This window comes from Oryzias latipes, chromosome 9, assembly GCF_002234675.1.
Source record: "Oryzias latipes chromosome 9, ASM223467v1".
NCBI classification, from domain to species: Eukaryota; Metazoa; Chordata; class Actinopteri; order Beloniformes; family Adrianichthyidae; genus Oryzias; species Oryzias latipes.
Window position 1 is genome coordinate 28324586 of NC_019867.2, and position 20780 is coordinate 28345365.

Sequence of the window (20780 nt, forward strand, 5' to 3'; positions counted from 1 at the left end):
GGCAGGTTGGTCCAGCGTGTTAGATCGTCCTGTATGCTTTTCAGTAATGGGGTGTGGTTTAGCTGCACCAGTTCTGATAGTTTGGGGGAAAAGTAGATACCCAGATATTTGATATTTCCTGTTTTGACTGGAATTGTGAGTCTTTGTTCCATATTCCTGTTAAGTGGTAATAAAACAGACTTATTCCAATTAATGGAATAGTCTGATATGGAGGAGAATTCATTTATGATCATTGCTGTTTCATTTACAGAATGTAAATTCCTTAAAAACAGTAATATGTCATCCGCATAAAGACTAATTTTATGATGGCTGTGTTTGGTTTTTATTCCTATAATGCTCTCATTCTGTCTTATTGCTGCAGCTAAAGGCTCAATGAATATAGCAAAAAGAGAAGGAGAGAGTGGGCAGCCCTGTCTGGTTCCTCTTCCAAGAAAAAACCTGTTTGAAGTCTGTTTATTAGTTCTAACTGATGCATTGGGGTTGTGATATAATATTTTGATCCAATTGATGAATGCTTCTCCAAAACCAAACTTATGGAGGGCAGCAATAAGGAACTTCCAATTAACTCTGTCAAAGGCTTTTTCAGCATCCAGCGATAGTACCGTCATTTCCTGTTTTTTAATGGTGGCAAAGTCTATTATATTAACTAGTCTACGGACATTATCATCCGAGTGTCTGCCTTTGATGAATCCAGTCTGGTCGAAGTGAATTATGTGAGGAGTGATTTTTTCTATTCTCTGTGCTAGTGCTTTGCAGATAATTTTTACATCTGCATTGATTAAAGAAATGGGGCGATAGCTTGAAGGACTAGTGGGATCTTTGTCTGGTTTTAGAAGAAGAATTATGTTGGCTGAGTTCATGTTAGGTGGCATTGATTGGCTCTCATTAATAGATGTGACAATTTTATAAAATGTTGGTGCCAGTAGTGCTATTTTTTTGGTAAATTACAATATATATTTGTTTTTTATCCCTTGTGCTATCTTAGATGACCCCACCCTTACATTGACGTGTTCTCCCTACCATGACAAAGGTGGATAAAGGTGGAAAGATTTCATGTAATCCATGGACACCAGTGAAGATCACAAATCATTGAAGAAAAAAGGTTCAGCGCACTGTCTAGTGGGTCTAGATGACCCAACTCCCAATGTTAAAGCGCCTAGGATAGCACAAGGGACCAATAAGGTTCTGTAGTTAGTGCATGTCTCATGACAACAAACTGAACTGAATATTTTAACACGAGCAATTGGGGACCAAGATGGCGACCGCGACCGCATGTAAGAAACTTCTGTGAGTTCTTAAAACTTGGAATTCGCTGCACAAACTGTTTTTTTCGCAGACCCTTTGCCTTGAAACAACAGCTAAAGTTTCTTCAAATTCAAAAGATTCTTCAAATTAATATTTGAAAATCTAAATTAACAATGATTAAGAAATCAAAAGATAACCGCGGCTCTCTCAACCGCAGCAGCTCTTCGGAAAATATGGAAGTGGATGCTTCTAAGGAAAAACGACACATCAAAAAAACCCATTCCTATGCATGTCAAATGAAGGATGATGAAGAATGCTCTTCAATGCCAACTACACTTATGAAACATCCCCCCAAGAAGGTGAGAGGAGAAGAAAAGCAAAATAATCCTGATAAAAGCGCTGCAACTGAGCCGACTTTGTCTGAGCTTCAGTCCACCATTATCAAAGCGGTTACCGAAAAAATTAACGAACGAGCAGACAAAACGGACCAAGCTGTGCATTACAATACTGTCCAAATTGACAATTTGAAGAAGTCACTTGAGTTTTGCCATCAGGAGGTCTTGTACTTGAAAAAACTAAATGAGAGCCTGGAAAAGCAATGTAAGGAGATGGAGAAGAAGGTTGGAGAGATGGAAACCAAAATGAATGATGCAGATCGCTACAGCAGAAGAGTGAATCTACGCCTGTCTGTTATCCCTGAAAGAAATCCAGAGGACGTCAAATCAAGAGTCCAAGATATTTTTAAAGAGATGTTACCTACCAAAGATTCTGCAGTGGTGGTTTCAGCAATCGACAACGCACACAGAATTGGAAAACCCAGTGGAAATGGAACCAATCAACGTCCCCGGCCCATAATCATCAGCTTCCTGTCCAGATCGGCCAGAGATCTCCTGTGGAAAAGTTCTAAAAAGAACGTCTACCTACTGGATCATCATCTTCGTCTCCAGGAAGATCTCACATCTGCTGATAAAGAAGCTCACAGCTGCCTATGGCCAGCAGTGGAGGCAGCCAGGAAGAAAGGAGAGAAAGCCTACTTTATTGGAATCAGGGCTTTCATGAACGGCAAGGAAATATTACTGAGTTAAGCTGATCTATGTTTGTAAAGGTCGGTATGACAGGATAAAACAGACTCAAAGTTTAAGGCATATTGAATATGTGCAGCGGTTCCTGAACAAAACCAGGAAGTTCCTAAGTGAATTTTCTCTTTTTTCTTGTTCTCAATAGTTCATGTCATTGTCTGTTCTGTGAATGCCAGGGGTATCAGAGACCAACTGAAAAGAAAATGCGTTTTTTTATATTGCCAAAATAAAAATGCAGACTTTTATTTCATTCAAGAGACACAAGATTCTGAAGCAGATAGGGAGTTTTGGAGAAGTCAATGGGGTAAAAATGTCTAGTTTTCTTTTGGTAGCAACAGGTCAGCAGGGGTAATTATTTTACAGGGCAAATTTAAAGGCCGCACTCTTGAGCATTTAATTGACAAAAATGGGAGATTGATTATTCTTATGGTGAATTTTGACCTATTTTATTTTATTTTAATTAATACATATGCCTCCAATAATCAAACAAATAACGATACAATCTTTTTAACATTGGAAGAAAAAATTAAGACACTCCTACAAAAATATCCCAACACTAAGATTTTATGGGGAGGAGATTTTAATGCTGTAATGAATGGCCATCTTAATAGATTTCCCCCCAGAAAAGAAGACGCCAAAGAGTTGAAAAACATATGTAATAGACTTGATTTGATTGACATATGGAGACGTAAACATCCTGATAAGAAAATATATACTTGGAGCAATAAGGACAGATCTCAGTGTTCTCGCATTGATTTTTGGCTCATTTCTAGTGACATAGAAAATACAGTTGATTCCGTTGAGATTATACCCAATATTTTTTCAGACCACAATACAGTGTCCATTAAAATTAATATGGAAACTGATGCACCCAAATGCAACGTAGACTATTGGAAATTGAATAATTTACTATTAAACAATAAAAAAAATTCTGATGGAGTAGAAAAACTAATTGATAAATACTGGAAACAAGCATTTACATTAAAAAAATATTCCAATAGTTGGGAGTTAATGAAGTATGAAATAAGATCTTTGGCAATATCATTTGGAAAAATAATTGCTAAAGCAAAGCAAAGAAGAGAATCAGAACTAATAAGAAAAATAATGATTATTAATGAAAAAACGAATTTATCTGATCTAGAACAAAACTTATTAATTTCTTTGCAATCAGATTGAATACAGTATATGAAAAAAAAGCTCAAGGAGCATTTGTTAGATCCAAAAGAAAATGGTTAGAACAAGATGAAAAATGTACTAAATATTTTTTCAACTTATAAAAAAGAAATTTTGAAATTTCCTGTCTACGTCAAATTAAAATTGGCAATTCAATAAGTGAAGATACAAAAAAGGTTTCTCAATATGTTGCAAAATTCTAACAGAAACTGTGTCAAACATACGGCCCGCGGGCCGGATACGGCCCACCAGGTGGTTTGGTATGGCCCACACATGAAGAGTAAAAATCACAAGGATGTTTAAAAAAGAAAGCAAGTTTCTAGTCCATTCCTGTGGCGAGTTATGATTTTTTAAAGAAATAACCGAAATGCGCAATTCCGCCACTAGGGGGAGCAAAGGAAAAGCTTAACAGGTGAAACAACATATCTCTGCATGTGCCAAAAACGAAACCTAACAGCTCTGTGTCTGGGTAGGCAGTAGTTTCGTTCCCTGTGAGCTTCATCACTGAAGGATGATCAGTAGTGACACCCTAATGACCAAAATGTTGTCAAAAAAGAAAAAAAAGGTTGAAGTGAAGTCCTGAGCTTTCCAGGAAAATGGAAAGCGTTTTATTTGTTCACGGAGCTGAATGCAAACCTGCATGCCTGGTATGTCATCAACAGGTTCTCCAAGAATATAACATTCAGCACCACTATGAGACTCACCATAAAGAAAAGTTTCACCATTTGCAGTTAAGAAAAAAAAAGATTTACCAACTATTAGCTGGACCGATAAATAACCATCTGGATTTACTGCAGCCGTGACGTCAGTGATGGAGCAGTGGCACCTAGCTACCTTATTGCAGACAAGTTGGAGCAAACATCCAATCCATTTTCTGATGGTGAACTTATTGAAAAATGCTGAAGGCTGCAGAAGTTTGTTTCCAAAAAGCAGTCGACCTTAAACATGAGTCTGTCAAGAATTATGACTCCAGACACAACATCTCTGAGGAAACATGGGCAGCCATATGAAGGAATCCAGTCATTTATTGTATTTTCAGTCACTATTGATGAAAGCACCAACATCACAGATATGTACAGCTGTGCATGTTTATTAGAGGTGATGAAAAGACCGTCACAGTGGAGTTTCTTGAGTTGATGGTCACAACAACAACTGATGACACAGTCAGCTCTCTAGTTACTGTGCTGGACAATGTTGGAGTGAACTGGTCACATTAAGTAATTTTGGTCACTGATGGTGCTCCATCAAAGGTCAGAAAGAAGGCAGGTGTTGCCACAAAATTCAGGTAGAAACCAGGAAAAGATTCTTATAATAATGAATGATAATAATAATGGACATTTCATTGTGTTTTGCACACTTGAATGACAGTAAATGTGTTTCTGCACAGGATTTGAATCCTTATATTAACAGTCTGGTGAAGTTTCATTTGAAGAATCTTTAGACATTGGTATATTGCCCCCAACTCTCAGACAAAGCCTCATCAAACTCATCCCCAAACCACAAAAAGATATATTATGCATAGAAAACTGGAGACCAATTACTCTTTTAAAAAATTGATGCTAAAATATACGCTCTTGTTTTTGCCAAAAGATTCAAACCAGGACTGGATAACATTATTGATGAAGAACAATCTGGTTTCATGCCTGGTAGAAATATTGCCAACAATATCAGATTAATACTTGACATGACTGATTATAATGAATATATTAAAGATGATAGTTTTATCTTATTTGTTGACTTTTACAAGGCATTTGACACAATAAGTCACAGTTTTATGATTGGAGTTATTAAAGAATTTGGATTTGGTAAAAGATTTTTAAAAGCTATCGAGGTTCTATACAATGGATGCAACAGCTCCATTAAACTGGCACATGGCACAACTCCCAGATTTGACATCAATAAAGGAATCCGGCAGGGTTGTCCTCTTAGCCCTTTTCTCTTTTTACTAGTTGCTCAGGTTATGGCCCTTCATATAAAAAAATGTCCATTTCGTGGTATCACAGCTTTAGGGAGAGAATTTAAACTCTCTCAACTAGCAGATGACACAACAATTTTTTTGCCCAATAAACATGAAATAACAAATGCAATCAAAGGAATTCAGGACTTCTCTGGAGTCTCTGGATTAGAAATGAACCTTAACAAATCGGTCCTGCTTCCACTTAAAGATTGTGATTCACCAGAAATCAACGGTATTCCAGTTAAAACTTCACTTACATATCTTGGTGTAATTATTGATAAAAATGAAAAAAATCGCAGTGAAGTTAATTTCAAGCCAATAACTAAACAAATTATCAAAAGATATAACGTGGTTAATGAGAAATCTTTCTCTGAACGGTAGAATCCTGTTATCTAAAGCTGAAGGAATGTCTAGACCTGTCTATATGTCTCTGTCTTTAGAAATGCCAAAACACATCTGTAACCTATAAAACAAAACATTATTTGATTTTATTTGGAGGAAAAATTGTCATTACTTAAGGAAAAATGTTTTGTGTAACACCAGAAAACACGGGGGCATGGAAGTATTAACCTTTGAAACTTTAAGCAACTCTTTTAAAATAAAGTGGTTAAGTAATTTATTGAAAGGGGAAGACAATATCTGGAATGCATTTCCCAAATGTTTGACACAATGGGAGGCATTAAATTCTCGCTAAAATGTAATTATAAAATTTAAAAATTACCCACAAAACTTTCAAACTTTTACAAAAAAGCCCTGCTGGCCTGGAAACTCGTTTATAAACATAATTTTTCTCCAACAACTTGTTTTATTTGGAATAACTGTAATGTACAATACAAGAATAAGTCACTTTTTTTCCCAGATGGTATGATAATGATATTGTTTTAATCAGACAACTTTTCAATTCTCATGGACATCTTACGTATGAAGAATTTCTTTTAAAATTCTGTATTCCTGTTCCACCCAGAGAACATGCAATAGTGTTAGATGCCATTCCAACCAGTCTACTTCAACTGTTTAAAGGGATTTATAACACAAGTCAATTAAGAACCCAGACAATTTTTTTGGACAATGTGGATACTTTTGTTAATTCAGTTTCCAATAAGCAAATAAGAAATCTTTTACATACCACAACCTTACCTGCTGGGATGTTTTATTGGGACTCCAAATTTGTGGACATAAACTGGACTTATGCTTGGACTATTAGTAATAAATACTGTCTAACTAACATAATAAAGGAGGTGTCCTTCAAAATATTGCATTGTATATATCCTACCAAAAAACCTTGAGTAGATTTGTTGTGTATATGGACCTGTCTTGTTCATTCTGTGGAACTAATAAAGGAAACTATTTATCATCTGTTTGTGGATTGCAGACATACAAATATACTTTGGATGGAAGTGGGAAACTATATAGGAAATATAACTAAACAAACTGTTACTTTTTTAGATAAAGACATTATTCTGGGTTACCTTAATGTCAAAGTAGACAAAGATTGTATCTTCATTACACAATTGTTTTTATTATTAGCAAAATTCCATATCCATAAAGCCAAATGGTCAAACTCCAAACCTAAATTCCAGCATTTTTGAGTGAAATCAATCAGTACTGTACCATTATCAAACATCTGCAAAACCAATTTAATTTTTGAAAAATTTAGAATTTATCAAACCCCAAAGATTTTTTAAGTTATGATTCGTTTTTATCTTATGTTGTATATGTATGTGTATATATTTATATATTTTTTGTTTTATTTTTGTTATATTTTTCTGCAATATGTACACATTTCAATTCCCCCTCAGACATTCACATTGTTATTGTATAATGTTGATTGTCAAGAAAGTATGAAAAAAAAGAAAAAAAAAACAGTCCTAGAACCGGAAAAACAATTCAGAAAAATAAAAAATGTTTTTTTTAACACGAGCTGCTTCTCGCGAGATCTTGCAGTTGTTTTGTGCGGAGCTGCTCAGAGAGGGTCAGTATGCGTTGCTGCCATCTAGCGGATGGGGGTTACAGTGGAAAACAAGGGTCAGACACTGAAGAACGCTCATGAATGATTTAAAAAATATCGTTGTGGCAGCGTTTTGAATCGGTACAAGTATCGCCACATGAAATATCGCTAAATCAATTATTTTCTTACATTCCTTAACGACCTAATTTCTATTGGTTAAAGTTCAACTTGGTTAAACTTTTAACGCTCATTCAATGAACATTTCGTTCATATAAGCTAAAAAACTGTCTTAGAAATGTACGTAGCTATACGTTCTCAGTAATCTGAACGCCTCGATTTTATCCTAAAAAATATGAAAAAGTCCGAAAAAGATGGTTTTCTATGTAAACAATAAACTTTGAAGAAAGCACTTTGATCTTTATCTTTTTAGTCATTACTTTCCAGTGGTAAATGTAATTTAAAAAGTCGACTTAAGCAGTCTTATAAACATACAAAACACATTCTTCTTTAATGGACCTCCTGTGTGTAAACAAATACTGTTTGCATGTAAACAAACATTTGATTTTCTTGTAGCAAAAAAAAGGGAAAAGTCTATTTGATCAAATTATCTTAATTTTCACTATTAGTTAATATTTTTCCTGAATATTTAAGAATTATGACCTGAATTTTTAAAAACTTCCTGTTTACTGAAAAATGTCACAAATGAACCGATGAATAGCTGCTTTGTTTTTATACTAAAATGAAAGTGTGTAAAAAAAAGTGAGAATAAAACAGATTGTAAACATTCTGAAACGTAGGCTGCCATGCTGCAGACGCAGCAGTGCATTGTGGTCTATGTAGGCGTTTTGCCATCTCCTGTGGTCATTGGGTTTAATCTAAGAACTCGGGTCCGACTTTGACCCGTTTTGGTCCTGAATCCCGTTCACATGATGCTGCAGATCTTGGAGCGTCCCTCCGGTTCCGACAGGCCGCTCTTGTCTCGGATCAGCACCGCCTGGTTCCCGTAGCTGCTGTACCAGGCTGACTGGCTCCGGTTCAGGTAGGTGGTGGGCGGCGCCGCCTCCGACTGCTGCTGCTGCCAGATCAGCAGGGACGTGTCCTGGTACCGCAGCCGCGCGAACGGTTCGGATAGAGCCTTTTCTGCCAGCGGGGGCCGGACCCGAGCCGCTGCTGGACCGGAGGGTTCCGGTTCTTCTACGCCGTCTGACATGGCGCTTCGAGGAGCAGCATGAACACTGGGAAAGCCGAAGTTCGGTCCAGTCTGGACTGGCTCACGTTCAGGTTCGAGTCAGCCATGTTGCGGACCTGAAGGAGACCAAAGGAGCGGCGTGATGAGTTCACGGCTCAGATTAAACGTAGGAAACTGGAAGTTTCACCCAAATCCAATTAGGCATTTAACTGAGTAAACCAATCAAAATGGATCCAGAACCAGACTGCACCTCTTCTTCTCGAAGTGAAAGTCCAATCTGTGACCCGGCTTTCTCCTCCCAATCCTCTGTTAATCTGCTGACATCTGCAGTCCGAAGCTCGCGTCGGATGCCGTCGGGTCACCGGAAAAAACACAAACGTTACAAAGTCCCGGATGTGTGTCCACTTCATTTAAAGTCGGATGCGATTTCCCGTCCTGTTTGGTTACAAACAAACGTTTTTTCAATTGTAAGAAGAGCGTCCAGTAAGAAGAGCGTCCAGTTGGGTATGCAACCCCTAGCAACCGTGTGTCCGCTGTTCAGTCCGGGTATGGACAAAGAACAGGGACCTAAAGTTCCGCCTTAACCTGGCTGACAGACAAAACGACTACAAGGGAAATGCTTTAAAGTGTTTTAAACATACCAAACAATCTTACTTTGAAAGTTGTTTAAAAACTCTACATTTACAAAATGGACGGGTTTCGGTGTGCAATACAGATTTCATTTTTTTTATTCAACCAATCATTCATCAAAGTTTTTCCACAATAAATGTATTAGTATTTTTTTGGCCACAAGAGGGAGACAAAGTCTCGATTCATGTCCCTCAATTGGCTTTAACTTCAATTTGTCGTTAAACTGCAGTTTTAAAAACCTTGTTTTAAATTAAAATCTGAATGGCAGATCACATCACGCACCTAGAAAACATTGGACAATCAACATATTTACAAGGCTGTCTAACCAATTTTTCTTATTTAAGTTGAACAAAAACAGAAGAGGGGCATGTGTTTGAATGTCCAAATACATAAAGAACAATCAGACAATGCCTTTGTTCAACATACCAACAACATACAGCAATTGTTTCAATAAAACTATTTAAAAAATTGTAAAAAGTACCAAGAAAACTGCAGCGATGCACTGAGACTTCTTACAGACCCAAGATTCAGATTCAACATTAAAATTTTTAATTTTATTTTTAAGACTTTATTACGATTCTTTACGTCTAAATTGGGGTGTAAATAAGCAAATATATATATATATATATATATTTTTTTTTTAATTAAAAAAAAGGACATGTTCATGTTTGCAATGTGCTGCTACTTGATAATCCATGACATTTCTCCCTATAACTTTGGTGTTTACTATTTGATGGGTATGTCAGCATATAGATCACATATGTGAAAGTTTTGTTCTTAAGCTTTTAATCGATTGTTTATTTTTAATAGTTTTACAATCACAGATTCTTATCAGATTGGAAAGAGAAAAGGAGTTTACAAAGAACTCAAAATGGTGTTCATCCATCATCAGAAAACATTGTTTTCTGATGATGGATGACATATATAAGAAAAGATTACTGTTAAAACTGTATTTCTGAGTATTTCTTTGTTCAAATCGTTGTGAATCGGGAGCAGATGAAAGAATTCAGAAAAAGCTTGTAACTGACGGAGACACTATCAGCAGGCCACAAGCTCCCTGCTTTGTTCCATACTGATGCATCCACTTGCAGACAAATAGATCCACGAACGTCTTTGTTTTCCTCATCAGAACTGGCTTAAAACCGTACGGCTGGATGGTTCTGATATTGCATACCATTTTTGTCCTTCCATCCATCTTCTTCTGCTTATCCGGGTCTGGGCAGCAGTCTAAGCAAAGATGGCCACACTTCCCTCTCCCCGGCCACTTCCTCCAGCTCCTCTGGGGGGACCCTAAGACATTCTCTGGCAAGCTGAGAGGCGTAGTCTCTCCAGCGTGTCCTGGGTCTACCCCGGGGCCTCTGCCCTGTGGGACATGCCCCAAACACCTCCCCAGGGAGGCGTCCAGGGGTCATCCGAACAACATGTCCAAACCACTTCAACTGGCCCCTCTGGAGGTGGAGGAGCAGCGGCTCCACACTGAGCTCTCTCTTGGTGACCGAGCTTCTCACCCTGTCTCTAAGGGAGCGCCCAGCCACCCTACGGAGGAAGCTCATTTCAGCCGCTTGTATCTGGGACCTTGTTCTTTGGGTCATGACCCAGACCTCATGACCATAGGCAGGTATTAGAACGAAGATCAACCGGTAAATTGAGAGCTTTGCTTTCTGGTTCAGTTCTCTCTTCACCACGGACCGGTACAACGACCGCATAACTACGGACGCCGCTCCGATCCGCCTGTCAATCTCACGCTCCGGTCTTCCCTCACCCGTGAACAAGACCCCAAAATTTTTAAACTCCTACACCTGGGGCAGGGACATGGTAAAAAAAATAATAAAACATTTCTTTGACAAACGGAAAATATGAAATACACTGAGTAATTAGTCAAGTTCGACAAAATCACTTTAAAAATATCAAACTTCAGGTTGTTTTGCCAAAAAGGTTTTCTTTTTAGTTGTGTATGAGCTGTTTGTTTCTGGGTACACACACACATACGCACCAACACAAACACACACACGCGTTCTGTATTTAGCCTGAACTCAGTCCAGCTTGATCCAGTTTAGAAAGCAGAATGCGAGCGGATGATACTCCATATGAACGCTGATTTATTCCAGAGAAGAGCTGCTTTATGAAGTCTGATGAAGAAACCAAATCTTTTTTTTTTTGTGATCTGTGTTCACCCTAATGTCTTGTTCTATTGGACACTGTGCTCTGTTTGCCAAAACAATATAAATACCTTACAGAAAATAAAACCAAAACGGATTTGTTTTTTCATTACTTAAATTCCTGAAAAAGGGAAAATATCAAAGAAGTCCAAAAGAATGGCAAAACGTTTTTTTTAGTTAGCTATAGTAGTATAGAAAACTCCACTATAGTAGTAGTACTATAGTGGAGTATCCCTTGTGCTATCTTAGATGACCCCACCCTTACTTTGACGTGTTCTCCCTACCATGACAAAGGTGGATAAAGGTGGAAAGATTTCATGTAATCCATGGACACCAGTGAAGATCACAAATCATTGAAGAAAAAAGGTTCAGAGCACTGTCTAGTGGGTCTAGATGACCCCAACTCCCAATGTTAAAGTGCCTAGGATAGCACAAGGGTTAAGGAAGCGCATTAGGGTGGAGGAATAAAAACAACAAAAACAGAAAGGTTAAAATAATACCAATAATAATTTAAACACATTAAAACCCAAACATTTGTTGTTGATTTACAACAGTTGCTTTTTTGGGAGATTTTTAGTATAAAATGCAACATTTTCTCTCATCTGTTCTGAATGAAACACTGGGTTCTACAGAAAGAAAAGATGGATGCAGCACTCCATCTTGGGGTGGCAGTGGCTCAGGCGGTTGAGCAGGTCGTCCAATGATCGAAGGATCGGGTTCGATCCCCGCTCCCCCCAGCCAACGCTGTGTCCCTGTGCAAGACACCTCACCCTCCTTACCTCCAGTGTGGCTCCACTGGTGTGTGAATGTGCAATGTGCATGTGCATGTCGTGACCTGGTCGTGTGTTGTGATGATAAGCTACAACAGTAGCTTATCATCACTAAGTATGACTGAGGACTGAATGAATAATGGACACACTGTAAGCGCTTTGAGCGTCTAGAAAAGTGCAGATCAAATCCATCCAACTCCTCCCAAAAGCTTATTTCTCCAAGCTAAGGGAACATCCACGTTTTTTTGTTGTTGACTTTCATTTCTGAATTACATGTCTGATGCTTCGTTCACACCAAGCATGAGTCGCACCTTCTTGAACTCGCTGAACACATTCTTGAACGTGTTCACACTGTACAAGCAGGGAGGGGATTCTTCTTCTTTGTTGTACTGTGAATAGCGCACGTACGGTTGGACGGGGCTTGGGTGCAATATGTGCAGATCCCGAATCCTGCTCCAAGATTTCTCTTTTCTCTTTTCCCACATATGAAAGACTTGGTGTCACTTAATTTCCGCCAGGCACAAACCACAATTAATCATTTCTCCTCCATGATCAGTTGTCAAACGGTTGACACTTTCATAAATTAACCCCTTGTGCTATCTTAGATCAGTGGTCCCCAACCACCGGGCTGCGGACCGGTACCAGGCCGCGGGACACTTGGCACCGGGACGCACAGAAAGAAAAAATAATTTCCATTTTATTGTTTTTTTTTTTGTTTTTTGTTTTGAAAAGTGACCGGATTCTCTCTGTTACATCCATCACACTTAACGCACGTCAAAGTCGCGACACCAAACATCACGTGATACACCCCGCTAAAATTAAACCCAAACAACCAAAATGAGCAAAAAACAAACTTCTTTAGAAAGTTGGTTTGACAAGGGGAAACGGTCCAATGAAGGGACAGAAGAGGAACCTGCACCCGCTAAAAAAGGGAAATCTGCCTTTAATAGGCAGCGGTAAACGTGCCTTGCGTTGCACCTCAACCCCACCCCCCACCCACCCCCCCACCGGTCCGCGGTATACGTGTTTCGCGTTGTACCGGTCCGCGGTGACAAAAAGGTTGGAGACCACTGTCTTAGATGACCCCATCCTTACATTGACATGTTCTCCCTACCATGACAAAGGTGGATAAAGGTGGAAAGATTTCATGTAATCCATGGACACCAGTGAAGATCACAAATCATTGAAGAAAAAAGGTTCAGAGCACTGTCTAGTGGGTCTAGATGACCCAACTCCCAATGGTAAAGTGCCTAGGATAGCACAAGGGTTACAGGGACACCATCCATATGTCACTACCGACTGATTGGTCAAAGTTATTCTTTCAATGCATGTTCAATAGCTGCACATTTTGTAGGTAGAGCCTGAAAATGGTCTAAAAAGAGTGTTTAGTTTTGAATCCGGAAGCCCAAAACGCGTGTTTTACATAAATAGTCTTCACTGGAAATGGTCGCTTGAACAAGTGTTGCTGTGAATTAAGCTTTACAATATGGGAACAGGCTGCACGGTGGTGTAGTGGTTAGCACACTCACTTAGAATGTCATGGTTTGAAGCCCGGCTGAATTCTTTCTGTGTGGAGTTTGGATGCTCTCTTTGTGCTGGTTTTCTCCAGTTTTCTCCAGTTTCCTCCCACAGTCCCAAAACATGCTTCAAAGGTTAACTGGTGGTTCTAAATTGACCCAAGGGGTGCATGTGTGTCCCTGTGACAGACTGGTGAATTTTTCAGGGTGTACTCTGCCTTCGTCCACCTTTGCCCGACAGTAGCTGGGACAGGCTCCAGCAACCTTGTGACCCTCAAAGCGATTCAGATGGATGGATGGATGGATGGATGCATGGATGGATGGATGGATGGATGGACAATCATAAAGTCTTCACATGTTCCATGTCTATTTACCACCTTCCTGGGCTCATTTGGTGTGCTGAGCAGCTGGTAGAACTTGTGAACTAAAAGTGAAATAAATCAGATAGAAGTTAAATCTATGAACATGTTTAACACATTCAAACTCCAAAACCAGAGCTAATCTTTCTAATTCAAGTGTTTTGTTCAAATCCACCTTCAATGTTTCTCTTAACCTTTTTTTTAATAGTTTCCAAGTTGGCAGTTCTAGTGTTTAAAGAAACTGTTCCTTTTGCCCCCCCTCCCCCCCAGCACCCTAAACAGCTGACTGCAGAAGAAGGTCAGCTGATCTATTTATAGCATATAGTCTCTCTGAGTTGGAGGTGCTCTGTCACAGTCCCACACACCTCCTCCGCCTGCCGACAAGCCTGCCTCCGTCATGCCCGGCAGCCAGGCTCGGAACCGGGTCAGAGACCGGAACAACGTCCAGAACCGCCCCGAGTTTCTCTCTCTGAACCAGCCGCCACGCAGGGAGCATGCTGCGGGGGAGGGACGGGGGGCCGGTGGTCCGAGGAGACCCGTGTTCAGACAGCAGAGTCAGCAGGAGGACGCAGGAGGGAGGTAAGCGGTCCGGAGGCTCCACCCAATGGCCCCCCCTGTGACATTTAGAGTGAAAACAGACCTGACCCTGGACCCGGTCCTAGAGCTGGTCCCTAAAACGGAGAATCCTGCAAAGATTTGGGTTTGAACTCAGTAGAAACCTCAGTAGAACCTAAGGGTTTTAGCACTCGCTCCTTTAGCTTCATTGCATAAAATTAAAAATGTATATTTGTAACAATAAAATAACATCAAAAGCCTTTTTATAGATATTTTTTCAGTTTAATTTTAAAAACTTTTTTATTCAACTAATGTTTTACTTAATAATTAGAGGCAACAGAAGATAGATTTGAAGATTAAGAGGAGTTCTTGAATATGCTTAATGGGCTCCTTCTTGAAAGGAGGACTCAGAAATAGAAGTGAGAGTACAGAATCTATAAATTACACTTTAAGTGTGACTAAGAGATCTTTCTAGACATCTAAACTTTTCAAAGTCGGACACCTAAGAACAGAAAAAACTTCAGAAAGTCCTGATGCAGAGTAAGAAAGTCCAGAACCAGCCTTGTGTTTCTTTTACACCGGGCTCGGAAATGTGGGTTTAAGCTTCCACTTTCAATGAAAAGTTTATGTAAACACACGAAGATGTGCGTTTTGGGCTCACGTATTTCAAACTCTTGCATCCACACGTTGGTATGCAAGTTTTGAAGTCCTTTTTGGATTCTATGTACAAAACACTTTTGGATTAAGACGTGGATTTGGTTGTGGCAAATGGATGGCGTCATTTTGAAAACACGGAAGTGTCAGATAGTCTGAAATCAATCATGAAGCAGAAATTAGTAATTGGGGTTTGTGTCCGGCTGGTGTTATATGACACCACGTCTTTCATATATCGGAATAGAGATGCTAAAGAAAAAGCCTGGAGCCAGATTCACCAGATTTGCAGCACTTTGACACTAAGCACCAAAACTCTTCCAAACATGTGCTAGTATTACTTAGCGACAGTCCAGTTTGAACACCATATGCTAAAAGCGCAGACAAAAACCCGTGTTCAGCACGCTCTTGAACATTTGACACATGCCCAGTGTGCCCGTAGTGTAAGGGCAAAGTGCTTTTATTTTGAAAGTCTAAGGACTGACAAAGGCCAGTAACGGAACGGAAACATCTTTGGGATTTAGTTTCACTTTCTGCAAAGGACAGGTGTTGAAGTTGGAGTCTAGTCAAACTGTCTTTGTGTGGTCTTCAGGGGGCCCAAGGAGTCCTCTGAAGGGGGTCCTGCTGCAGACGGGGGACCAAAGGATGCGTCCCGTTGGCCAGAGCAGGACTGCATGCAGCTTAACCCCACTTTCAGAGGCATCGCCATCAACTCTCTGCTCGCCATAGACATTAGCCTGTCCAAGCGTCTTGGCATGTGCGTGGGGGCCCACAGCCCTGGGGCCCCGCTGCGCTCCATGGTGAACCTGCTGGCCTTCACAGGACACGCCTTCCCCTGGATGTGTGGGACGTTGCTCTGCCTGTGGAGGAGCAACACCTTAGCTGGACAGGAAGTCCTTGTTAATCTGCTGCTAGGTGAGAAATGTGACAGACAGGTGACATGTCCAAAGTCCGAAACACCACTGTCACAGGGGAAAGTTGTCTGTCTCTCCGGTGTTAAATACCACTCCTGTCTGTCTCTCTGATCATTAATAACATTCCCGTCTTTCTCTCTTGTCGTTAACAACTCACCTGTCTCTCATTTTTTGTTAACAACTCACCCGCCTTTCTCTTTTTTTCCCCAACAACTCCCCCGTCATTCTCTCTTTTTGCTAACAACTCCCCCGTCTTTCTCTCTTGTTGCTAACAACTCACCCGTCTCTCTTTTTTCATTAACACCTCACCCGCCTTTCTCTCTTTTTCCCAACAGCTCACCGGTCTTTCTCTCTTGTCACTTAAAACTCCCTGTCTGTCTCTCCACAGCCCTGTGCTTGGACCTGATGACAGTAGCTGGAATGCAGAAGCTGGTGAAGCGGAAGGGCCCGTGGGATTACCCTCCAGGACTTTTGGACTACTTAGCTATGGATATTTATTCTTTTCCAGCGGCCCATGCCAGCAGAGCTGTCATGGTCTGCAAGTTCCTCCTTAATCACCTCGTCTTGGCGGTCAGTTGATTGTCATTTTCTTTAAGAGAATTGTGGTCCTGACTCAGGGGTGTCTGTTATCTTAACTCAGCAACTGTTCCACAGGTGCCATTGAGGATCCTTCTCTACCTGTGGGCTTTCCTGGTGGGTGTGTCCCGGGTGCTTCTGGGTAAACACCACCTTTCGGACGTAGGTTGTGGATTCGCTCTGGGATTCCTGCACTTCAGTCTGGTGGAGTCAGTCTGGCTGGATTCCGCTACCTGTCAAACTCTCATCTCCTTTGGCACGTTTCGCTGGACTCCACTGGTTTAGAACCAGTTCAGTCAGGAGTGAGACTGCTGCAGACTGTTATGGTTCAGTTCAAACTGGACTTTTGGATCCTTCAGCCTGCCAGACCGTCACCATTGTCACGTTGCTCCACTGGATGCAACAGACGCAGACTGAGCGGAAATGTGTCGGAATGGTTTTCACAGATCTCTCTGAGACTGGAGTGAACGGGTGAGGTCCGTGTTTGGGCAGGTTTGGACTTGTGTATGATGGTTTCATGATGGTTTTGGAACGTCTGGTCTGTATGGGTTCACTTTTACACACTACCTGGGGGATTGACTGTGGTGTCAGAGATCCTTTATGAGTTTTGTGGCAATAAACACATTTTTAGCTTCAGCCTTTGGTTGGTTTAGATTGATGACGTTTTAGGAGGATTTTTTAGGTTGGACCACCTGTTTCACTTTATTGTTAACTTGTGAGTGAGAAAGCTAAGCTACTGTGTTGGGAGGGGATGTTTACAGGTGGAGAAAACAGCAGGTTTGACTCTTTAAAGTATCGTCTAATATTTTTCTATAAGAGTAGACAAATAGATTCATAATAACATAATTTTTGACAAGTTAAACTTTATAATTACGTCTGACCTCTCGTAGGTCCCGCCTCCTTTAAATGTCAATAATAATGTCAGCAAAATAAAACTATGGAAGAAAATGTTCTTTTATTGAAAGAAAAAGAATATTAAAACAATTGTATGAACAGTGGTCATGGAAATTGTTTTTAAATGAAGCGTGAACTAAAAGGGTTAAGTTTCACTGTTGTTTGATATAAATGTGGTTTCATAATAATAATTTCCTTTTTGGTTTCTTTCTTTTTTCAGCTTTGTTTTTCACTGAAGGGATTATTTTTGTCATTATTATGATTCTTATGGCAGCTCTACACTCTTTCTTTTGGAAATGTCATGTGAAAGCTGGTGCCTCAATTGCAAAGGCTTAAGCTGCTTATATACTAGTAAGTTCTAACTTACTGTTTAAGTGAGCAGAAAATGCTCAAAAAACTTTAGTTTGATTTGCTAAACAACTAAAAAGTCACCCAAACTGTTGGAAACAAAGCAAGTGAACTCTGGTCTGCTGCAGATCAGCTGAAAAGAAACAAGAAAAATCAACTCTAGAGAGTTAAGGTGTTTCATCCTGGAAAAAGGAAACCAACCATCAACCTATTCTGAGAGGCCAAGATCATCTTACAGGAAGTCAAGACAACCAATTGGCTTGACAACCAAGTTAAGATTAGAAGGTTTTATTGCTTCTTCCGTCATCAACCAGCAATCTCCTACCTTAACGGTCTGGTACGGTTTAGAACGGTCCAGGCTATTCAGGTGAGGGTTTCCACTCAAAGTTGGACCGTGTTCTTGAAACTAACAACAACAATGGAGGTCATCCAGCAGCTCATTTTTTCTCGCTTGGTTTTTGGTGCTTTGTATCTACAAAACATTAAATGTAGTTTGAGAGAGGATTGCGGACGGTGAAGAGGAAAGCCGCTTTCTTGGAGCTTCCTTTTCTCATAAAGACCTTCAACCAATTAATGGGTTTCAACAGTAGCTCCGCCCCAACGGGTCTGTTCTCATTTTCTATGGACCTATAAACAACAGGGGCCCAATAATGGTACGGTTCGGTCCAGCTTAATGGGTCGATTCTACAATAAAAACTCTCAAAATAAGAGACTGGGGAGTGGGAGTTGGCTCATCCGTGCTCCTGTACCTGACCGTGTACCTCGTCTCTGGCTTGCTTCTACCACTGCTCCTACACCTGGTTGTGGATCCTGTCTCTGGCTCGTCTCACGCCCCCAGCCGTCCCCCAACTTCAACTGGATGAAGATCATTTGCTGAACATTAAATATGCAGTTGTAGAGTTTGATAAGTTAATTCTTCTCTATGAGTTCTGGTAAAAATTGCCAGTCCGTCCTGGGGGAGGATCCCTCCTTGATGTGGACACCCCTGAGGTTTCTTTGTTTTTTCAGGATTCCAGTTTTTCAGGAGTTTTTCCTAACCGCGATGGAGGGGCCAAGGGCAGGGATGCCAGTTTAGTTAGTCTGTTTAGTTTAAGTTTTAGTCTTATCCTATTGAATTCTATCCATTTATGATCCATTTTGATTGTATGTTTTCTTTACAATTACCGGCACGAAGCCCATTGAGACGACTGTTGTTGTGAATTTGGGCTATAAGAATAAAATTGAATTGAACTGAATTGAATTGAATTGACTGTACCCCTCAGTGTAAGCAAGACTAGTGTCTTTTGAAAATAGCGAGTTTTGACACCATACCTGACAAATAAAAACACCAAACAGTTGTGTTTGTGTTGCTGTGAGACCCAGGAACACAACAGCGACTGCTTTGTTTGTAAAGCAGATCTGCGATAACCCGAGATTAAACTTGAAACTTTGTGATGGGGGGGGGTGTGACAAAAGAGAAGCCCAAAACTCTAATGCCGTGCAGAAGCACACACCCAACCACCTGGGACAGATAAGCTGTGCACCAAGATCTTTCACCTTCACTGCATGAGCCATAAAGACAGCTACACTCATCCAAATACTTACCTTTCAGTAGAACGGAATATCAGAGGATCTACTGATCCCCCAAACATTCAGTCCACATCAGGGCTGTGTCCGAATTTCCATCCTAATCCCTAACTACTAAAAAGCGATATAGCGCAGAACTATCTAGTGCCCTGCATTTTAAAAGTAATTTGAACACGGTGCTCACGCATTTTTTTTTTAAACTGTGACTATGATGCCACAGATTTCACAAAGAGAAAATCAGATCAATACGAATTTGACTATTTATGAATCCACTTTGTTCTAATGACGAAAACGTTGATGGTTTATTTAAAAGAGTGCATTTAAATGTACGTTTTTTTAAATATAAAAGGAGTTTCTAGACTTAAAATAATGTTTTCTTCTTGAACATTTTAAAAATTAAAAACCTTTAATATGTTGTGATATCATTTGAGGTGTTGTACAAGTGTAGGATCAGGGCCAGCATCATCAAAACACATTTTTTTTATCAGGCATAATTTTTTGTTGCTAAGATTTTTTTATTAATTTTTTTTATTTTGGCTGGGTAGTTTCCGTGGAACTTTCATGAACTCTCCACAGTCTGGGAAGACTTTGGTTGATAAACACGGTCCATTTAGAAAGTGTTGAACAAAGACAGGAGCGTGCACGAGTGCAGCCTGGACCCCTGCACCAATAGTCAGGAAGATGGATCAAACACAAGCTGGCTTCACTCTCAAAACCACACAGACTTCAATGTGTGGCTGCAGGAGAAGCTTAAACTGAATCCTTCCTGATAAAAAAAACTGTAGCTTGAATGTTTCTGGAACAAACAACATTGAGACTGAAGATCAGGCATCTTTCAATGATCTGGATGGATGTGTAGGCTATATCAATTTTGTTTTGTTTATTTTTAATTTCCTCACATGTGCTTTTTCTGTTTTTGTCTCGATAGTGAATTTGTCTTTCAACATGTTTATTTTTCTGAGCTGATTTTTTTTCCATCTTCTTCACGCATTCTCACCTTTACAGCAGTTTTTCTTGGTCTGTTTATGTGGAGAGGGGTTTTTGTGGGTAAACTTGGTGCTGTGATATTCTTGTACTGGCATCGCAGATTAAATCTTTATTTCTGCCGTTGGTGTTATCCATTGACTGTATAAGGAGAACTGGACTGAGCGAGTGTGACTTCATTCACAGAAAATGCCTTGCTTCTGATTCCTACTAAATTAAGTCAATTTAGTCGCCATTTTTCCCACAGTATTTTCGTCGCCATGTTG

General features: G+C 40.1%; 1 protein-coding gene across 1 annotated transcript; it reads left to right on the forward strand.

Annotated features, from left to right (window-relative positions):
• The first annotated feature begins 14347 nt into the window (after positions 1-14347).
• Positions 14348-17807, forward strand: LOC101167373 (inactive phospholipid phosphatase 7). Its single transcript, XM_004072790.4, has 4 exons — positions 14348-14605; positions 15825-16147; positions 16535-16716; positions 16801-17807. Exons 1-4 carry the CDS (start codon positions 14424-14426, stop codon positions 17005-17007), a joined length of 894 nt encoding a protein of 297 aa, XP_004072838.1. The 5' UTR covers positions 14348-14423; the 3' UTR covers positions 17008-17807.
• The last annotated feature ends 2973 nt before the right edge of the window (positions 17808-20780 follow it).